This window comes from Myotis yumanensis, unplaced genomic scaffold (assembly GCF_028538775.1).
Source record: "Myotis yumanensis isolate MYYU_CA2020_CCGP unplaced genomic scaffold, mMyoYum1.0.hap1 SCAF_38, whole genome shotgun sequence".
In the NCBI taxonomy this organism is placed as follows: domain Eukaryota; kingdom Metazoa; phylum Chordata; class Mammalia; order Chiroptera; family Vespertilionidae; genus Myotis; species Myotis yumanensis.
This window is the reverse complement of record NW_027223789.1, coordinates 211,484-233,381: the sequence shown is the minus strand read 5'-3', so window position 1 is coordinate 233,381 and position 21,898 is coordinate 211,484. Positions and strand designations below refer to the sequence as shown.

General features: G+C 42.2%; 1 protein-coding gene across 1 annotated transcript in view; it reads left to right on the top strand.

Moving 5' to 3' along the window:
- The first annotated feature begins 295 nt into the window (after positions 1–295).
- Positions 296–21,898, top strand: part of LOC139000874 (nucleotide sugar transporter SLC35B4-like) — a 34,380-nt gene continuing 12,777 nt past the window's right edge. Inside the window, exons 1-2 of the mRNA XM_070402853.1 lie at positions 296–372; positions 10,126–10,239. Coding sequence (XP_070258954.1) covers positions 296–372; positions 10,126–10,239 — 191 coding nt within the window. The remainder of the gene's footprint in view (positions 373–10,125; positions 10,240–21,898) is intronic.

Sequence of the window (21,898 nt, the reverse complement as noted above, 5' to 3'; positions counted from 1 at the left end):
TGTTGCTGCTCTCTCTTCTTGAGTGGAGTGTCCCAGCAGAGGCGGGACACCTCCCAGCACCGTGTCAAGTGCGCGGGGCATCCTGGGATATGTAGTCTGGCTGGGACCAGATCGCCCCCTCAAATGAATGTGGTCGTGGCTGATAATGAACTACAGCTCCTCTGGCTGGGAGCGTTGGTGGCGGCGCAGGTGAAGAGCAGCGCTCTGGGAAGGGACGAAGTTTTGTGCCACCGCGGAGGTAGTGGTCTAGGCGGGCGCTTCCTCCGCGTGCTCGCTCCCCTTCCCTGCGCCGGCCATGGGCCTGCTCTTTGCGGTGGGCGTGGTGTTCGCTGGCTGCTGCAGTATCGTGATCTTCCTGGAGCTCCTGGTCAGGTGAGTGCCCCCCTCGGTTCCCGGGGCTGCAAGGAGAAAGCCGGAGGGGCGTCCGCACGCGTCATCCCCACGCGCCTCGGGGTCGGCTCTGCGCGCCTGGAACCCTGAGAGTCCACTCCTTCATTCTGCGCTCCGCCAGGTGTCCCACCAGATAGTTTCACAGCATCACTCTCAGAAACACTCGGGGTGTTGCTGGCATCACCCCCTTTTCACACACCGGGGGATTTAATCCGGGGGGATTTCTCACGTGACTGGCCTCAGGTTGGCAGGAACTTGTGGCAGACGCCAAGGTTCCTCTAGCTTTCTTCTCGGGTAATAATGCCATGTTTGGCTAAAGCAAAGCTTTTCCACTTATAATGCAGTCTGGTTTTGCACACGCTGCAAAGAAAGTGTCATGTGTATTAAAGTGCCTCCAAAGCATTTGATTGCTACCCTTACAGATCAGATGGCCATGAGGACTTTGCTCAAACATTACCTCTCAGTGATGTAGGTGAATCAGTTCTTATTTATGTATATAGTCCCTCTGATTGACCTAAGTGAGCATTTCCAGCTTTAAGATATTAGTCTTTAAATTGGGAGGCATGTATTTTGAGACCTAACTTTCTGAATTAAGATTGGGGTAGTGGATAAAAACAGCTGTGGTACATTTATACAGTGGATTGCTACTTGGCTGTAAAAAAGAAGGAAATCTGACCTTTTGCAACAGCATAGATGGACCTGGGGAGTATCATGCTGAGTCAAATGAGCCACTCAGAGAAAGACAAATACCATATGATCTCAGGTGTATGTGGAATATAATCAACACAATCATTTGACAAACAAAATAGAAAGAAGCATAGGTACATAACAGATTGACAGCTGTCAGAGGGGAGGAGAGTTGAGGACTGGGTGAAAAAAGGTGAATGTATTAAGAAAAAAAATATATGACACATAGAAAGGAACAACAGCATGGTGATAGCCAGGTGGAAAGGAGGAGTTGGGAGGTAGAAGTGGGCAAAGAAGAGGTAAGTGGGAACAGAAATATACTTGACTTTGGGTGGTGAGCGCTGGATGCAGGTGATGTTTTTATTGAGTTGTACACATGCATCCTGTATGGTTTTATTAACCAGTGTCACCCCAATAAATTCACTTAAAAGAGAAAAAAAGAATGGGGGTGACAAATGGAAGCTTCTAGTGGTGAGCAGGAGGTACTACACACAGATGTCAAATTTTAATGTTGCACACCTGATACTTATGCAATTTTAGCTAAACGGAAGGAAGGAAGGAAGGGAGGGAGGAAGGAAGGAAGGAGAAAAGAAAAGAGAAGAAAAGAATATAAGAAAAGAATGGCTTCACCAAAGGGAAAGTAGGATGGCATGCAAATAATGTTGAGTAATAATGTACAACATTCAATAGGTACAAACTGTTACAGAGAAAGCACCAGGTGTCCTGAAAAAGGCTCAGGACTGAAAAATCTCGAAATTATGAACTTCATTCTTGGCTCTGTCATACCCAGATTGGGTGACCTTTTCAAATCATTTCGCTTCTCTGGACCTCCTCCTCCTGCTGTAAAATGCTATTTATGGCGCTATCTACCATCATGTTTCTGAGTCTACACGTTATCTCCATTGACCCTCAGGACAATCTGTGTCCAGTATAGGTCAAGAATTATAATGTCTGTTTTACTGAAAATGGAACAGTTCCCAAGAAGTTAGATCGTCTTTTACTTCTTGTAAGTGGCAGAGACAAAACTGGAATCCATGGTATCTAAACTCCTAGTCCAGCGGTTCTCAACCTGTGGGTTGCAAACAATGAAAATACATCCTGCATAACAGATATTTACATTACGGTTCATAACAGTAGCAAAATTACTTAAGTAGCAACGAAAATAATTTTATGGTTAGGGGTCACCACAACATGAGGAACTGTATTAAAGGGTCGCGGCATTAGGAAGGTTGAGAACCTGTTAATTTTGAACTTGAGCAGCTTATAGGTTTTGGTCACCCAGTTTCTCATGTGGTGCTCACTAAAAATGTATTTTATTTTCTTGATACCATTGATTAAGTCATTCTGAATCAACCAGTTTATTTAAGGTAAACTCTGTGTGGGGTTAATTTTTGCAGTTACTGAGCTTGAAATTTTGTTATGCAGACAATGTTGATAAAGATCTGTCATTTGTCACTCTTTTCTTTTTAAATGATAAAGTATTTAAAAAAAGAATAGCTTATTGATTTTTAGAGAGAGAGGAAGAGAGAGAGGAACATCGATATGAAAGTGCAACATCAATCAGCTGCCTCCTGCATGCTCCCCACGGGGGGGCCAGCCCAAAACCTGGGTATGGGCCTTGACCTCGAATCTGACCAGCAGCTTTGTGTTGCACAGGAGGAGGCCCAACGAACTGAGCCACACTGGCCAGAGCCATTTGTCCTTCTTGAGAGTAGGTGGCGAGGGATATAACAATGTATCCTGCTGTAAGCTGGTACATTTCAAAGGAAGATTACTTTGGAAATCATTTTTTTTAATGATTTCTGTTCTTTTCTCTTTTTTAAAAATTTATCTTTATAGTTGAAAGTATTACATATGTCCCCCCTTTTTCCACATTGACCCCTGGCCCAGGCCTTCACTGCACTTTGTCTGTGTCCATGGGTTATGCAGATATGCATAGAAGTTCTTTGGTTAATCTCTTCCCACCCTCCATCCCCTCTAACACCCTGCCTTCTCTCTGAGATTTGTCAATTTTTTCCATGCTTCTATGCCTCTGGATCTGTTTTGTTCATCAGTTTATTTTGTTCATTACATTCCACATATGAGTGAGATCATGTGATACTTGTCTTTCTCTGACTGGCTTATTTGGCTTAGTATAATACTCTCCAGGTCCCTCCATACTATACCAAAGCGTAAGAAATCTTTCTTTTTTACTGCTGCATAGTATTACATGGTGTAAATGTACCACAGCTTTTTTTATTCACTCATCTAATTTGGGCTGTTTCCAGATCTTCGCTATTGTAAATTGTACTGCTCTGAACATAGGGGTACATACATTCTTTCTGACTGGTGTTTCAGGTTTCTTGGGATATATTCCTAGAAGTGGGATCACTGGGTCAAATGGCAGTTCCATTTTTAATTTTTTGAGGAAACTCCATACTGTTTTCCACAGTGGCTACACCAGTCTGCATTCCCACCAGCAGTGTCCTAGGGTTCCCCTTTCTCCAAATTTTCACCAGTGCTTGTCCTTTGTTGATTTGTTAATGATAGCTATTCTGACAGGTGTGAGGTGCTACCTCATTGTTGTTTTAATTTGCATCTCTCTGTTGATTAGTGACTGAGCATTTTTTCATGTGTCTCTTAGCCAGCTTTATGTCCTCTTTGGAAAAGTGTGTATTTAGGTCTTTGCCCATTTTTTAATTGGATTATTTGTAAGCAATCTATGAATTTAATGCAATTCCTTTAAAATACAAATGGCATGTTTCACTGATCTAGAACAAATATTCCAAAATTTATATGGAACCAAAAAAGACCATGAATAGCTGCAGCAATCTTGAGAAAGAAGGACAAAGTGGTAGGGATCACAATACCAGATATCAAGTTATACTACAAAGGCACTGTGCCTCAAAACAGCCTGGTGCTGGCACAAGAATGGGCATATAGATTAATGGAACAGAACAGAGAACCCAGAAATTGACCCAAGCCATTATGATCAATTAATATTTGACAAAGGAGGCAAGAACATATAATGGAGTAAAGACAGTTTCTTCAATAAGTGGTGTTGGAAAAATTGGGCAAATACATGCCAAAAAAATGAAACTAGGCCACCAACTTACACCATACACAAGAATGAAGTCAAAATGGATAAAAGACTTAAATGTAAGTCATGAAACCATAAAAATTCTGCAAGAAACCATAGGCAGCAAAATATTAGATACCTCTTATAACATGTTTGCTGATAGATCTCTAAGCCTTAGGCAAGGAAAACAAAGGAGAAAATAAACAAATGGGACTACATCAAATAAAAAGCTTCTGTACAGCAAAAGAAATCACCAACAAATGAAAAGCGAGCTCACTGCATGGGAGAACATGTTTCCACACATATATATGGTAAGGGGTTAATTTTCAAAATATTTAAAGGACTCATACAACTTAACTAATGGAAATTGATTTTAAAATATAAAGATGTGATAAAATCAGGCCAGCCAAATAAAGGTCAGAGAAGAATAGTGTCACATTTGTGTTGAATATGCCATTACATTAAATCTTCTGAAAGGTTGTGTGAACTCAGTTACGCTGGCAGCTGAAGGTCTTCTTTACTAGTTATGAGCACTCGGCTAAATTACTTGATCTCCCTGGTCTGTTTGCTCAACAGTAAAAGTGGGGTGGGGATGTGATGGCTCCACCTGCCTCAAGTGGATTTGAAGGAGATTCACGTGCAAAGCCTGAAGCACATTCAGGCTTCCCCTCCCCTCTAACAACTTTTATTTCAGTGCAGGTCTGCCTTGTTTTATGGGTTTGTTCCTGAGAAGTTGTGGATAAATCTAACTTTATGGAATGTTTTCATGCATTATGGAAGCTTCTATTTAGAATACTTTGAATAATGTGTAAATAAATCGTCACTCATTTATCCCTTTTGTAAATCGAGATTTTTGCATACAGCAGTGGGCTTTCGTAAGGAGAGGGGTACATTTATGACTTTAATGAATGGTACATCAGATGAATAGCAGCTTTTTTCCTGATTTGCTTGGGCAACTCACGACTTCTCATGTTACAATAAAATAAGAGCTGGTTGGACTGGATGGTCTTTAAAGTTCTTTCTAGTTTTGGCCTTCTCAGAATTTGCGACTCCATCTTGGGACATCACAGCTCATAAATCTGTATAGAGCAGGAACTGTGCTTTTTATATGGCTTCCTTGGAACCCTTGGGTGCTGTAATAAATGGAAAGTAGAAACATGGAAATGCTAAAGTGAATTGCAGGGAGAAGCGAACATTTTAAATTATTTTTTCCAAATTGGAAAAACAAATGTAGGTTTTTTCTTTCTGATGTTCATGCCTATATTGAGGATCTAAAATAAAATACAGGCCACAATGCAGTGTAAAGAGAAGATGTGAATGACTGAGGGGATATGCAGCAGCTAACTGAGTAGGCAAGGTACTGTGTGTTTTACATGAGGAAAACACTCTGAAACATTTTCTTTCCCCCATTTTATTCCAATCAAGTGCCTGGTATTGAATCAAATAGAAAAGTTTCCTAAATCTAGACTATGAGATTACAAAAGGCATAAAATATATGCCCAATTCTTTCTGTGGATGAAAGGGGCCACATGCTGACCTGACAAGCTCAGGAGAGGCCTGCATGACAATTTTGCAGACTCAGAAACCTAAAGTAACCACAGAGAATGGTCTGAAATTAAACCTTAACTAAAAGCAGTTATGGTGGGCAGTTACGTTCTAAGCCGATATCTTCACAGATAAGGTCAACCTTTACCGTAACTGAGCCTATCTGTCTTTTTGCATCTATGATAACATACCCTTGAAATGTCTGGGTAACTTGTGATTTCCCTGTATCTGAAGCCCCTAGGGCACAGCCAGGTGTGCTGGGCCCAGGACAGATACAGCAAATTCTTTCATTTATCATGTTAATTGTTCCTGCACCCACCTAAGTATGTGTCCATTTTACTTTTTATCCTATCACGTAGGTTCCCCCCCCCCCCCCCCCCCCCGCTTTGCTTAATCCCACCTCCTTAAATCTGTCACCAATGAATTTCACGTATAAGTACGCATGTAACCCTGCCATTCTCTGGAGCACTATCTCAATTCCTTGAGTTTCTGTTTCCCGGCATATGTCGACAGTTTGGCTCAAATAAACTCACAAAAATTCTTTACAGGTTTCAATGTTTTTTTACGTTAACATTTCTCTTCAAAGTTGCTTTTTTTAAAAATAAAAATTTGCCCTGGCCCACATGGCTCGGTTGGTTGGAGCATCATTCCATCATGCACTGAATGGTCATGGGTTCGATTCCTGGTTAGATACATACCCAGGTTGTGGTTTCAATCCCCAGTAAGGGTGCATACGAGAGGCAACCAATCATGTTCCTCTCTCATGTGTATGTCTCTCTCTAAAATCAATAAAAGCATATCCTCTGGTGAGGATTTAAAAAAACTTTATATAAAAAGTTAGAATGAAATAAAATAAATTTGGATTCTTGCAAAAGAGAATTCAAAGTCAAAGAAACTGCTTGCAATTATGACTATAATTCCCAAAAATGAATTTCAACAAAACAAGTGATTTAGGGAAAAGGCTCTTAAGTTTTTACTCTGAAGTTTTAAAATGAATTAAGTTAAAGTAAATAATTCCATTGATATCTACACAACAGTGTGTTCCTAAAAAGCTCTGTAAGATCATTTTTAAAAAATGGAATTATGTGAGTGCAGTAGGGAAGTTTAACAATGCTATGGAAATAGAGCACGGAGATTAGAGTTGTCAGGGGGGTGATTGGATTTGTTGTTGGAGGTGTCCTAAATCCAGATCATGTTTACTTAAATCGAGGCATCCCCACATTCATTCAGGTGCTTGAGGGAAGGCCAGACACTGCCCAGAGAGTAGGGGCACCTTCCTCTAGTCATCCCTCTGTGGCACTGGGTCCTTACTATCTCATACTCCCTCATCCTGTCATCTAGGGGGCAGGGATCAGGTCTCATTCACATGGGAGCTTCCTGGCAGCTATCCCCTAACTTTTCCCACAGTAAGTACTCCCTAATTGTTCTTTAGTTGAATCCTAGGCTTTTGGTAAAGAGAAATGGGAGGGAAAGCCAGGAAGCTTCTTGAGCCCTCGGGCTAAGTCTTGGGCTTGGCACTTTATGTATATTTTTTTCATTACATCCTCATGACAAGGTTAAAAACATGTCCCTTTTGATTTATAGGTGAGAAGAACACGGTCAATATAAACACATTTTAAAAGGTTACTATATTCAATTGAAGACCTTCTCATATGCAAGATGCAACATTTTGGTCATCGTAGAGTCCCAGTCTGCCTTTTTCCCTGCTTGGCAGGCACTGTGGGAAGTGCTTTTCAGGGACTGGCTTATTTGCTCTGCAGTAAAACCAATGAGATAGTAGGCACTCATACTGTTCCCATTTGAAAGACAAGAAAACTAGATGTAGATAGGATAATCAACTTCCATGTCACTGGGTAAGTGACAGCTGCGTCTTGAATGTCACTGTGTATTTTTAGCCACTGGAACGCAGTAATTCTCAACCCTGTGTCAGCACATAAAGATTGCCTGTGCATCTTACACACACCTTCACCCCTCCTGTCCTTTCCCCCAGACCTACCTTAGGGTTCTCAGCTCTGGCTGCACATGAGAATCAAGTGGGAAGCTTACAAAAGTACAGGACTTACCCCAGACCAATCCAGTCCAAACTGGGAGGGGAGGCTCCCAGTGCACATGGTTTTAAGGAGCAGCCTAAGTGTGAAGACTGTGCCAGGAACTATCTAGATCTCAGGTTCCTTCTCCCCTAACTCATAGGCTAGTGGCTTTAATTAGCTCCTTCAATGAGGTAAATGTCTTACATGATTACTTATGGATTCCTGAAGCCTTTAGCCCTGTCCCTTGAACGTAAGAGGTGCTAAAAGAAATCACCGAATTGAATATAAAGCTGTAGTTTTCATAGGCAGTGGAGCCTAAAGAGTAGCAACAGCTCTGCCTTAGATGTCAGCATAGCTCCATACAAGAAAGGCTTGTGCTTAGAGCTATTTATTTTTATGCCTGATGGGTGTATTTTGGAATTTGTATGCTCAGCACTGCTATTCAATACTAAAACCACTAACAGAGGATGGAGTTTTTTTTTAATAGCGTTGTATTAATATGTAGTAATATAATTACACCCCTCTACTCAGTATCTGTGGGTAAATGCCTTGGGTGAAGGTGAAGATGCAGGATACGAAGGCTGAATTTTGTAATGTGGGGATATGGGTAGTATGGGCAACCAGGATGCTTCAGGAAAACAAGGGCAGCTAGCTGCTCACTTTGACCTTCCTCCAGTGGTTGAGCAGAGCCTCATGGAGGACAAGCTCAAGAATAACACACACGGTTTGAGTAACTCCTTTCAGCGTGCCTCAGGAGGGATTCCAGAAGGAATTCTTCTCTTGTACATTTTTCCCTAAGTCACCATGAAAGATTCCCCATCCCTTCTAGATCACTGAAGAGCTTCGATTGAATTTCATGAACATTCTGTTATGGACCAATGTTCCCGAGAGTAAGACCACCAACTCCAATTAGGTCTTAAGCAGCAAGTGAGGATTTATTGAAAAGCTGGCCAGCGGCTGCCACAGGCGTGTTCTCCCATGACAGCACTGACCCTGGTTCCATGCCAGCCTTTTATTCCCAAAAGCGGTTGGCTAAACACACACAAAGTTACCTGGGGTACATTAATCAACACTGTCCCGTTTCTCTAGCTACTAATACCAACTTGCCCCATTTCTCAGACTACCCTCGACCATAGTTGGTTCCATTTCCCCAGTAACTGCCAACATACCTGAGAGGGACATTCATAGGTTAAGAGATTTTACAAGGGGGGCTTAACTGTAACAATTCACTGAGTGCCTAATCCTGTTGTATCGTAAATCAGCGAGCTAGACAAGACACCTTAATGAGTCAATTAGTTAGGAGTCATCTTTATTGCGTGCAGGTTCAGAGCAGAATACCGCTGTCAACTTCTGAACCCCCAAACATAGAGGAAGTTCTCTCTATTTATATCTTTTGATCGCTTTGCAGATTTTACAAAGAGCTTTGTGTAGGTGATTTTTGCAGACAGTTTGTAACTTTGGATACATAATGAACAAACACTTGGCATGAGAATATGGGAATCATTGTCAGTATTCACCTATTACGTTAGACGGCTAGCTTGCAAGGTCAGACAGTTAAGTTTTTATCTTTTTCTATTATTCAAACTAAAACAATTCTTTTATAGAAGAAGGGACTATCTAAAAATAACAGAGTTGACCTACAGAATAAGAGACTGTCTAAGAATAACAAGTAGTTCAAACAGCAGTTTTCTAAAGGAGGAATTACTATGCTTCAGTATATTTGTGTTAAAGGTTATGGAGAATAGTAGACTATAGCAGTGTCCTCATTCTTTTCATTATTGCTTCTTACCACTCTCCCCACCCCCTTCTAAACCCCCCTTTTAGACATTTTTTCCTAGTCATCCCCCCACAGACACACTGTATATGGGTTTATGTACTGTACATATATCTGTACTTTATACTTACAAAATACAAAGCTTTCTCCCACCTTAAGAACCAGTTTTTGCCCCTATACAGGAGCGAAGGCAATGTCCCTGGATATGAGTCTTTGACTGACTGTAGTCTTGGAGATTGCTGGTCAGGAGGATATATAAATGTTTCTAGGAGACCTGAGCATGAGATGTATAGGCTGACTAGGATCCTAAATGAAGTCCTCTTGGTTACGTAAGTGAAGATCTCAAAAAGAACATCTGTCTGACCAACTTCCTATAGTTTACTAGGAAGGTTGTGTCATAGTTCCAGGAAGAGTGTATCAGAGTGGTCCTTCCTGATGGCCTGGAAGAGTGAAATAAGGCTTGACGTTCTTCTCTGTGAGGTATATTGCTCAATGTATGTGATCCATGGGACATGAAAACTGAGAGGACAGTGGGTAATGGAAATCTATCTCCCTGTTACTCTGAACTGTTAATATAACAGGTCATAGTGGCCTTTATCTCAGTCCTTTGTGTCTTTTTCTTTATGTCCCTCACTATGCAGAAAGCATCCAGGATGCGGGAACATTGTGACATTTGCACCATTTTTATTTATTGCTGTGGAAGGCTTCCTCTTTGAAGCCAATCTGGGGAGGAAGCAGCCAGCTATTCCAATAAGGTATGTACATTGAAGTCTCTTTTAACCTTGTTTGTCTTAAAATAACATCACCTAAGAATTCAGAAACACCAGTCAGAAAGAATATATCCACCCCTATGTTCATAGCAGTGCAATTTGCACTAGCTAAGATTTGTAAACAGCCTCAATGCCCATCAGCGAGATGAGCAGATAAAAAGGCTGTGGTACCTTTATACACTGTAATGCTACACAGCTGTAAGAAAAGAAAGAACTCACCATTTGCAACAGTGGGCATGAACCTGGAGAGTATTATGCTAAGCTAAGTAAGTCAGTCAGAGAAAGATAAGTATCACATTATCTCACACATTTCTGGAATCTAATGAACAAAATAAACCAATCAAGAGGCATAAAAGCATGCAACAGGCTGACAAACTTCAGAGGGAAAGGGGGGGGGGCGGTTAGGAGTGGAAGGGGAAGATTCTCTGGGGAACTTATACGCATTTATGTATAACCCAAGAACACAGACAATAGGGTGGTAAAAGCCTGGGAGAGGTGGGTACTGGGTGGAGGGGGTCAATGGGGAAAAAACACATACAGGACATTTGTAATGCTTTCAATGATAAAGAGAAATTTTTTAAAAATTAAGAGCTTTTCTGGTACTTATATAAAAGGAATATGAGATCCATTTATAAGATTTGTATCAAAGATATTAGTAGAGTTTATATTCATTTTCTGAATTTAATATGTTGTGAAACTCCAGGAGCCTATATTTAGAATAAAATTGCTGCCACAACACTTTAAATAACTGTGATGGAGACAACAGTATCTACACTAATAAAAGAGAAACATGGTAATTAGCGTATGACTGCTACCCTTCCCATTGGCTAATCAGCGTATCCTTATGCAAATTAACTGTCAGCCAAGATGGCGGCCGACAGCCATGCACTGAAGCGAGCAGGGACGTTTGCTTGCTCCAGTGACTGTGGACTCCAACGTTCCCCGCCTAACTTGCTGGACTCTCAGCTGCAACTCTAAGCAACTATGTACTATGTTGCAAATAAGAAGCTAAACAAAACCCCAGAAACCAGCTGGACTGAAAGCCAGCCGGACCGCAACATTGCATCGATGTTTCCAGCAGCGAGGCGGCCTCAGAGCTAAAGCTGGCCGAGCCCTGAGGCCTCGGCTACTGAAAGCAGGTATCTGGTTTGTTTGGGTTCTATAATCGAAACACTGTTTCAACTTCAGTTATGAGATCCCAGCTGGCTGAAAGCAGGTTTCTGGGTTTTGTTTAGCTTCTATATTTGTAACATTGTTTCTTAGAGTGCAAGCTCAGAGGCCGGCAGCGGCAGGCGGGGAACATTGGCTTCCTCCATCACTGAAGCAAGCAAGCCTCCTGTTCACTTCAAGCTGCCTGTCTGCTGGCCGCCATCTTGGCTGGCATTTAATTTGCATATTGCCCTGATTAGCCAATGGGAAGGGTAGCAGAGTTACGGCTAATTACCATGTCTCTCTTTTATTAGATAGGATAGGATGTCCCTATTTCCCCCCCTTTGCCCTCTCTACCCAGTTCTTGTGCCCCACTTCTCTCTGGCCATCACCATATTGTTGTCTGTGACCAATGTTGTGCATGTACTTTCTTTGGGGCTGGGCTGCCTCACTGCCCGGGGTCTTAAGAGCATTTTTTTTTTAACAAATGAACACAGTGAGGAATCACACACCCTTTTTTTTTTTAACATGAGGCACAAAAAAAGATTCTCTTCGTGTGTGCTGCTTTACAGCTACAGGCTGAGGGGAGAATGGCTTCCAAGGAGCAGCCTTGAGGCAGTCACAGCCCCCACCACCTGGGACAGAGGACAGGGAGGCTGCAAAATGGCCTCATCCAAGCTCAGATGAATGCCTGCTCTGGGCGCTGCCCTGGACGTTCCCTGTGCCTATGGCCCGAAAGTGGGCTGAGCCCTCAAGGGAACCGTCTGCCCCAAGCCTTCCATCTTTTCAGGGCTAAAGTCTCACTCTTCCTATCAACCAAGTGTAGCAGCCGCTTAAAATCTAAGGGGTGACCCCAGAACCAAACCTCGTCTGTGCCATGAATGTGAGGCCTGGCTGCCCAGGGGTTGGGCATGACTTTAACAGCCAAGATGAGGGGAAGGGAATAAACTATGTGCAATTACAACATCTGAAGTAATATTTACATTTGAAAACCTGGGCCGGGAAGCTTGGAATGGTGTCGTGGCTGGACGACCTGCCCTTTTTCTTCACTTGCCTGAAGCCGCACCTCCTGTACCTTGCACTCCTCTCCTGCCTCTCGCATTCTGAGGCGAACACCTGGCCTCAGCACCATTCTCTCCAGACGTAGCGCCGCCCTGCTCTGAGCCACGCCCCCTCTCCATATGCAAACATGGTGGACCTTGTGCTTAGCCACGCCCCCTGCCTTTCAGTACAGAAAATGGCACCTCCCACCTTGGGCTTAAGCTTCCAGGTGAAGAGCTGCCTCCTGCTCCCCACGCGGTTCCAGATCGGGTCCCCGGGTGGCAACACAGCCCGGCTTCTAGGTCTTCTCTGATCACCAGTCTCCAGTGATCAGTGATTGGAGAAGCCAAGCGGGGCAGGGAAGAGGCGGCTGCTGGCGTCCGCCTCTTCCCTGCCCTGCCCGGCTTCTCTGATCACTGGCCGCGGGGCAGGCAAAGGCAGCCCGGTTCTCCAATCATGGTCCTGGGGGCCGCCTGGGTTTCCAATCACTGTCAGCAGCAGGCGGCTTCTTCCGTCCTTCCCCTTTCGCCTCCCAGCATTGCACCTACATATGCAAATTAACCGTCATCTTTGTTGACAATTAATTTGCATATCGCCCTGATTAGCCAATGGGAATCGTAGCGAAGGTATGGTCAATTACCATGTTTGTCTATTATTAGTGTAGACTAGAAGCCTGGTGCACAAAATTTGTGCAAGGATAGGCCTTCCTTCCCCTGGCTTCCGGCACCGGCTTCCCTCTGGCACCCTTGACTCAGGCTTCTCTTGCATCCTGGCTTTGTCCAGAAGGTCGTCAGGAAGGACATCCGGTCTAATTAGCATAGTATGTTTTTATTATTATAGATACTAGAGGCCCAGTGGAAGAAATTTGTGTATGGTTGGGGGTCCCCTCAGCCCAGCCTGCACCCTCTCCATTCCGGGAATGTCTGACTTCTGGTTTAGGCCTGATCCCTGGGCCTAAACTGGCAGTTGGACATCCCTCTCACAATTCGGGACTGCTGGCTCCTAACTGCTCACCTGCCTGATTGCCTCTAACTGCCTCCTTTGCCAGCCTGGTCTCCCCCAACTCCCCCCCCCCCCCACCCCACTAGCCTGTTCACCCCTAACTGCCCTCCTGGCCAGCCTGATCATCTCTTCCTGCCTCCCTCTGCTGGCCTGGTCACCCCTAACTGATCCCCCCTCCCCCCGCCAGCCTGGTCGCCCCAACTGCCTCCTCCCCCACCAGCCTGGTCACCCCATGCAGCCCGCTGTTCAGTCATTTGGTCATCCCTCACTAACCCCCCCTGCTGGCCTGGTTGCCCACGCAGCCTTCTATTCATTCATTTGGTTGTCCCTCAGTAACCCCCTTGCCGGGCTTGTCGCCCCACACAGCCTTTTCGGTCATCAGCCCGGTTGTTTTGGTAGTGAAAGCTTTTTATATATTAGGATATATATATATATATATTCAATTTTTTCTCCGATTGAATGTATTAGGTTGAATAAAATGAAATTACTGACATTCAATCCTTTTTGACCTACAAAAGTATGGTAATTTCATGTGGTTGAATGTGATATGTATAAAAGGCATCTTAATTTTATTTGGTATAACCTGGTATGTATGAAAGGCATTGTAAAAGTATTTTGTAGTTCAAAGTGGGTTCATACAAAAGTAAAACTATTTAATTAATTTGTTTATTTGCATTTATCCCTTTATTTTTCTAAGGTACTAGGGTTACTGGATTTTCTTTTTAGCTTTTGTGTGGTTCTTTTTATCTATAGATCTATAAGTCTTAAAAACTGGGGCCCTGGTTTTTTTTTTAAATATATTTTATTGATTTTTTACAGAGAGAGAGGGAGAGAGATAGAGAGCTAGAAACACCGATGAGAGAGAAACATCGATCAGCTGCCTCCTGCACATCTCCCACTGGGGATGTGCCTGCAACCCAGGTACATGCCCTTGACCGGAATTGAACCTGGGACCCTTCAGTCCGCAGGCCGATGCTCTATCCACTGAGCCAAACCGGATTCGGCAAGGAGGGGGGGGCTGGTTTTTAAAAACATATTTGTACAAGTTAAATGATGTCCTCATTAATTTGGAGGCCACTCCAAATGCGAGATAATTATTAAGAGTTGCTAGGCTGAAAGTAACCTTTGACTTAGCAAATAATTTCTTTAGAAATAGTGAAAATTAATAGTATAAACAAGTGTATAGAAGAAGTATTTGAGAGAATTAACCATTTTTAAGTTCTTTAGAGGTATATGAAACTTATAAAAAGAAGTGATACAGTAGTAAGAATTATTCACTTTGCCTTAACCAGTTTGGCTCAGTGGATAGAGCGTCAGCCTGCGGACTCAAGGGTCCCAGGTTCGATTCCAGTCAAGGGCATGTACCTTGGATGTGGGCACATCCCCAGTAGGGAGTGTGCAGGAAGCAGCTGATCAATGTTTCTCATTGATGTTTCTAATTCTCTATCCCTCTCCCTTCCTCTCTGTAAAAAATCAATAAAATATATATTTTTAAAAAGTCAAAAAAATTATTCACTTTTTGTTTTATTTTTGAAATTAAGTATGTTGAGGTAACAATAAATTTGTTATTAATAGCATTATATAAATTTCAGGTATACAAGTTATGACATCTGTATACTCTTTTGTGTGTTCACCACCCAACTCAAATCTTCTGTCACTATATTTTACCCTCTTTGTTCTCCCTTCTTACCACTTCCCCTCTGATAATCACCATTCTGTTGTCTGTTTCTAAGAGTTTGGGGTTTGTTTGTTTGTTTTTTCTTATATCCCACATACGAGTGAAATCATACCGTTCTTGTTCTTCTTTGTCTTATTTTCACTTAGCATAAATATTCTGAAGATCCATTCACGTTCTTGCAAATGGGAGTATTTCATCTTTTCTTATGATTGAGTAGTATTCCATTGTATATATGTACTCCATCTTCTTTATCCAATCATCTGTCAAAGGATACTTAGGTTGTTTCCATATCTTGGGTCTTGTGCAGTGAACATAGGGATACACATATCTTTACAGATAAATGTTTTCCAACTTTTTAGGTAGATACTCAGAAGAGGGATTGCTGGGTCATGTGGTAGCTCTGTTCTTAATATTTTGAGGAACCAGTCCACACTGTTTTCCATAATGATTGCAGCAATTTACATTTCTACCAGTAATGCCAGAGGGTTCCTGTTTCTCCACATTCTCGCCAGCACTTATTTGATTTACTGATATCCATTCTGACAGAGGTGAGATGATATTTCATTGTGGTTTTAATTGTCATTTCCCGGACGATTAGTCATGCCGAGCATCTTTTTATATCTCTATTGTCCATCTATATGTCCTCTTTAGAGAAATGTCTGTTCAGCCTCAGCTTATTTCTTAATTGGATTGTTTGGTGTGTTTTTTTTTTTTTGTTGTTGTTGATTTGTATGAGTTCTTTATGTATTTTTGGTATCAGCCCTAATCAGAGGTATCATTTGCAAATATCTTCCCCCATTCAGTTGGTTGCCTTTTTGTTTTGTTGATGGTTTCTTTTGCTATGTGGAAGCTTTTTAGTTTGATGTACTAGTAGACATATTCATTTATTTTTGCTTTCATTTCCCATGCCTTTAGGGTCAAGTTCACAAAAGCCCTTCTGAGACCAAAGTCCACAAGTTTAGTGCCTATGTTTTCTTCTATGTATTTTATTGGTTCAGGTCTTATATTCAAGTCCTTGGTCCATTTTGAGCTAACTTTTGTTTATAGTGTCAAATAGCAGTTTAGTTTCATTCTTTTGGATGTGGTTTTCCAGTTTTCCCAGCACCATTTATTGAAGAGACTTTCTTTTCTCTGCTGTGTGCTTTTGTCTCGTTTGTCAACTATTAGTTGCCCATAGACTAGTATGTGTTAGCTTATTTCTGGGCTCTAAACTCTGTTCCTTTGGTCTGTATGTCTCTTTTTCTGATTGTTTTAGCTTTGTAGTATAATTTTAAGACAGGCAGTGTGATACATCAGGCTTTGTCCTTTTTTCTCTAGGTAGCTTTGTCTATTTTAGGGTATTTTGTGGTTCCATATAGATCTGAGGATTTTTTTGTTCTTATTTTGTGAAAAACAACATTGGGGTTTTGATGGGGATTGTGTTAAATCTGTATATTACTTTAGGTAATGGTCACTTTTAACAATGTTTATTCTTCCAGTCCATGAACATGGGATATTTTTCCATTTCTTTGTGTCTTCTTCAGTGTCTTTCAACAATGTCTTATAGTTTTCAGTGTACAGGTCTTTCACCTCCTTTGTTAAATTTCTCCCTAGGTATTTTATCCGTCTTGTTGCAGTTGTAAATGGGATTGTTTTGTTTATTTTTCTGGTATTTTGTTGTTAGCATATAGCAGTGGTCCTCAGACTATGGCCCGCGGGCCACATGCAAATACAAATATTGTATTTGTTCCCGTTTTGTTTCTTTACTTCAAAATAAGATATGTGCAGTGTGCATAGGAATTTGTTCATAGTTTTTTTAAAACTATAGTCCAGCCCTCCAACGGCCTGAGGGACAGTGAACTGGCCCCCTGTTTAAAAAGTTTGAGGACCCCTGGCATATAGGAATATAGTGGATTTTTATGTATTGATTTTTGTATCTTGCTACTTCATTGTATTTGTCATTGTTTCTAATAGTCTTTTGGTGGACTCTTTACGGCTTTCTATATACAGAATCATGTTGTCTGCAAATAGTGACAGTTCTGTTTTGATACCTTTTATTTATTTTTCTCCCTTAATTGCTCTGGCTCGCACTTCCAGTACTATGTTGGATAACAGTGGCAAGAGTGAGCATCATTGTTTTGTTCCTGATCTTAGAGAAAAAACGTCCAGTTTTTCACCGTTGAATATGATATTAGCTGAGAGTTTGTCATATATGGCCTTTATTATGTTGAGATACTTTCCTTCTATATCCATATAATTGAGTATATTAATCATAAGTGGATGTTGTATCTTGTCAAATGCTTTCTCTGCATCTATTGATATGATTATATGATTTTTATCTTTTATTTTGTTAATGTGGTTTATCACATTGATTGATTTGCAGACATTGAACCATCCTTGCATCCAGGGAATGAACCCTACTTAATCTTTCCAATTTGTTTTTACTAGAGGCCTGGTGCACGGATTTGTGCCCTGGTGGGGTCCCTCGGCCTGGCCTGCGGACATCCCCCGAGGAGTCCCAGATTGTGAGAGAGCATAGGCCAGGCCAAGGGACCTCACTGGTGCACAATCGGGGCTGGGAGGGACCACAGGAAGGCTCCAGGGTGTGTTCAGCCCACCTCACCCAGTCCCAGTCGGCCAGACCCAGCAGCAAGCTAACCTACCGGCTGGAGTGTCTGCCCCATGATGGTCAGTGTGCATCATAGTGACTGGTTGAATGGTTGAATGAATGGTCAGACACTTAGCATATTAGGCTTTTATTATATAGAATTGATTTCTGAGAGAGGAAAGGAGAGGAAGTGGGGGATAGAAACATCGATGAGAAATATTGATCTGTTGCCTCCTGCACGCCCCCTGGGGATCTGTTAGGGCTGACCAGCACACCCTGAGTGACAGATGAATGATTACTCTAACACAATGTTTGCTGTGAAAGAGAGGACTAAGGGACTGCCTGGCTAAAGGAACCAGACAGCCTGGATCACCTGTCTCATTAGGCTTTTATTGTAGCAGCAGTTTGAGATAAAGTTTATCTTTTAGATACAATCAGTAGGGTAAGTAATCTTGGGAGGACACATGTGTTTGCAGTGTCCTTTAAGCAAGGACACCCAAAGATTAAGCATAAGGATTCCAGTAAACATCCAGGGGTCTGCACGTGCACAGACTTTTTGTTTGGAAAGGTCAAGGAATAATTAGGGGTGTGGCCTTTGGCACTCCCCTAAGTCGTAATTCCAATAAACAGGGCAGTCTGCCTTCAGCACACTTTTTTTTCCCTCTCAGAATGTCCTCCTTACAAACTTTCCAACCAAGTCTCCTGTGCTCCCCAACAGGGATTGAGCCCACAACCCAGTATGTGTCCTGACCAAGAATTGATCTGAGACCTTCTGGTGCATGGGTCATTGCTCAACCACTGAGCTACACTGACTGGGCAACCCCACTTAATCTTGATGTATTATCCTTTTAATGTATTGTTATATTTGCTAATATTTTGTTTAGAAATTTTGTATCTATGTTCATCTGAGATATTAGCCTGTGATCTTCTTTTTGTGTGTTGATATCAGGGGAATGTTGGTCTCATAAAATAAATTAGGAAGTAGTCCCTCCTCTTCAATTTTTTGGAAGAGGTTGAGAAGGATTAGTATTAAGTCTTCTTTGAGTGTTACTGTTTCATTTTCCTTACTAGTGATCACTCTCTTTAGGTTTTCCAATTTATGGTTCAGTCTATGTTGGTTGTATATTTCTAAGAACTTTACCATTTTTTTTTTTTTTTAGTTTTATAGAATTTGGTGGTGTATAGCCTTTCATATTGTTTTTGTATAATGATTTATATTTCTGTGATGGCCACTGTAACTTCTCTTTCATTTCTGATTTTGAGTCTGTTTTCATTTTTTTGGTTAGTGTATCTAACTAGAGGTTTGTCAATTTTGTTTATCTTTTCAAAATACCAGCGATTTCATTGATGTTTTTTTCTACCTTTTTTTGTTCTCTATTTCATTTATTTCTGCTTGGATTATTATTATTTTTGTTCCTCTACTGACTTTGAGCTTTATTTGTTCTTCTTTTTCTAGATGTTTTTTCTACTTGCTAAGATGAATTTAATTTTTAAAATTTCTTTTATTTTGAGACTTGAGGTCCGGTGCACAAAAATTTGTGCACTTGGGGGAGGGGGGGAAAGGGTGTCCCTCAGCCCGGCCTGTGCCCTCTCACAGTCTGGGACCCCTCAGGAGATAATGACCTGCTGGCTTAGGCCCGCTCCCGGGTGGCGGAGGGCAGGCCCAATCCCTAGGTGCAGCCCCTTGTGGGGCTCAGAGCAGGGCCAATTGGGGAGTTGGGGCGCCACCCCCTGTCACGTACAGAGCAGGGCAGGTCGGGAGGTTGCGATGCCACCCCTAGTCACGCTCAGGGTAGGGCCAATTGGGTCGTTGGGGCACCGCCCCCTGTCACACTCAAGGCAGGGTCGATAGGGAAGTTGTGGCGCCACCCCCTGTCATGCACAGAGCAGGGCCGATCGGGGTGTTGGGGCACCACCCCCTGTCACACACAGAGCAGGGCCGATCAGGGGATTGGGGCGCCACCACTGTCACACTCAGGGCAGGGCCAATGGGGAAGTTATGGCTCTACCCCATCACAAACAGAGCAGGGCCTGTGGGGGAGGGGGGGAGTTGGGGCACCGCACCCTGTCACACACAGAGCAGGGCCGATCAGGGTTTGGGGTGCCGCCACTGTCACACTCAGGGCAGGGCCGATGGGGAGGTTATGACTCTACCCTGTCACCCACAGAGCAGGGCCGATCAGGGGGTTGGAGCGCTGCACCCTGTCACACACAGAGCTGCAGGGCAATCAGAGGGTTTGGGTGCTGCCCCCTGTCATGCTGATCCCGGTGCCTGGAGGCCTCGCGGCTCTGCTGATCCTGGTGCCGGTAGGCCCATTACCCTTTTACTATATAGAATAGAGGCCTGGTACATGGGTGGGGGCTGGCTGGTTTGCCCTGAAGGATGTCCTGGATCAGGGTGGGAGTCCCCACTGGGGTGCCTGGCCAGCCTGGGTGAGGGGCTGAGGCCCGTTTTCAGGCTGGCGGGTGACTATAGCTCCCAGTGCCCCTTTCTTTCTTTCTTTCTTTTTTTATTCTGGGCCAGCTTTAGCTCTGAGGCCTCGGCTGCTGAAAGGAGCTTTCTGGCCTTTGTTTACCTTTGTATTTGATACAATGTTGCGGTCCAGCTGGCTGAAGCCGGGCTGAGTAAAGCAGGTTTCTGGGGTTTTGTTTAGTTTCTATATTTGCAACATAGTTGCTTAGAGTTGCAGCTGAGAGGCTGGCAAGTCAGGCGGGGAACGTTGGAGTCCTCCATAACTGAAGCAAGCAACCCTCCCTGTTCACATCAGCTGCTTGGCTGCCGGCCGCCATCTTGGCTGGCAGTTAATTTGCATGCCTCCCTGATTAGCCAATCGGAAGGGTAGCGGAGTGACACCAATTTGCATGTTTCTCTTTTATTAGTGTAGATAGGCCTTTAATAAGCTAAACTTCTCTCTTAATATCACGTTTGCTGCATCCAAAAATTTTTGGTATGTTGAATTTTCATTTTAATTTGTCTCTATGCATCTTCTGATCTCTTCTTTTTTTTCTTTGACCCAATAGTTATTCAATAGCTTGTTGCTTTTTTAAAAATTTAATTAAAAAAATATTTACATCCCCCTCTCACCACCTTCCCCAACCCTATTTGGCAACCATCAGCTTGTTCTCTATATTTATAGGTCTGTTTGTATTGTTTTGTTCATTCTTTGGTGTGGTTTGTTTTTAGATTTCACACAGAAGTGAAATACAGTATTTGTCTTTCTCTTATGTCACTTAGCATAGCACCTTCTAGGTCCCTCAATGTTGTTGCAAATGGCAAGATTTTATTATTTTTTATTGCTGACTAATATATCATTGTATATGTTCACTACATTTTTTTGCTCATTCATCTATTGATGGGCATCTAGGTTGCTTCTATATTGGCTGTTATTAATAATGCTGCAGTGAACATAGGGGTGCATATGTCTTTCAAATTAGTGATATTGTTTTCTTTGGATAAATACCTCCCCCCCAAAAAACAATTTATAGATCCTATGGCAACTCTATTTTTCATCTCTTGAGGAATTGCCATACCATTTTTCATAGTGTTTACAGTAATTTATAATCCTACCAGCAGTGCATCTTCACATCATCACTAGTACTTATTTGTTGATTTGTTGATGATAGCCATTCTTTCAGGTGTGAGGTGATATCTCATTGTGGTTTTAATTTGCATTTTCCTGATTAGTGATTTTGAACATCTTTCCATATATCTGTTGGCCATGTGTATGTCTTCTAAAGAAATGTCTATTCAGGTCCTCTGCCCATTTTTAAATTGGATTATTTTTTTGTTTTGTTTTGGTGCTATGTTGTATGAGTTCCTTAAGTACAGTATTTTGGATATTAATTCCCTATAGGATGTATCATTTGCGAATATCTTCTTCCATTCAGTAGGTTGCCTTTTTGTTTTGTGGATTGTCTCCTTTGCCGTGCAAACATTTTTAGTTTGATGTAGTCACATTTGCTTATTGTTTCTTTTGTTTTTCTTGCCTGAGGAAACATATCCAAAAAGAAATTGCTAAAGAAATGTCAAAGAGTTTACTGCCTATGTTTTCTTCTAGAGTTTCATTGTTTCAGGTCTGATATCTAAGTCTTTAATCCATTTTGAGTTATTTTTGTATGTGGTATAAAAAAGTGGTTTAGTTCTCTCTCTCTCTTTTTTTTTTTTTTTAATATATTTTATTGATTTT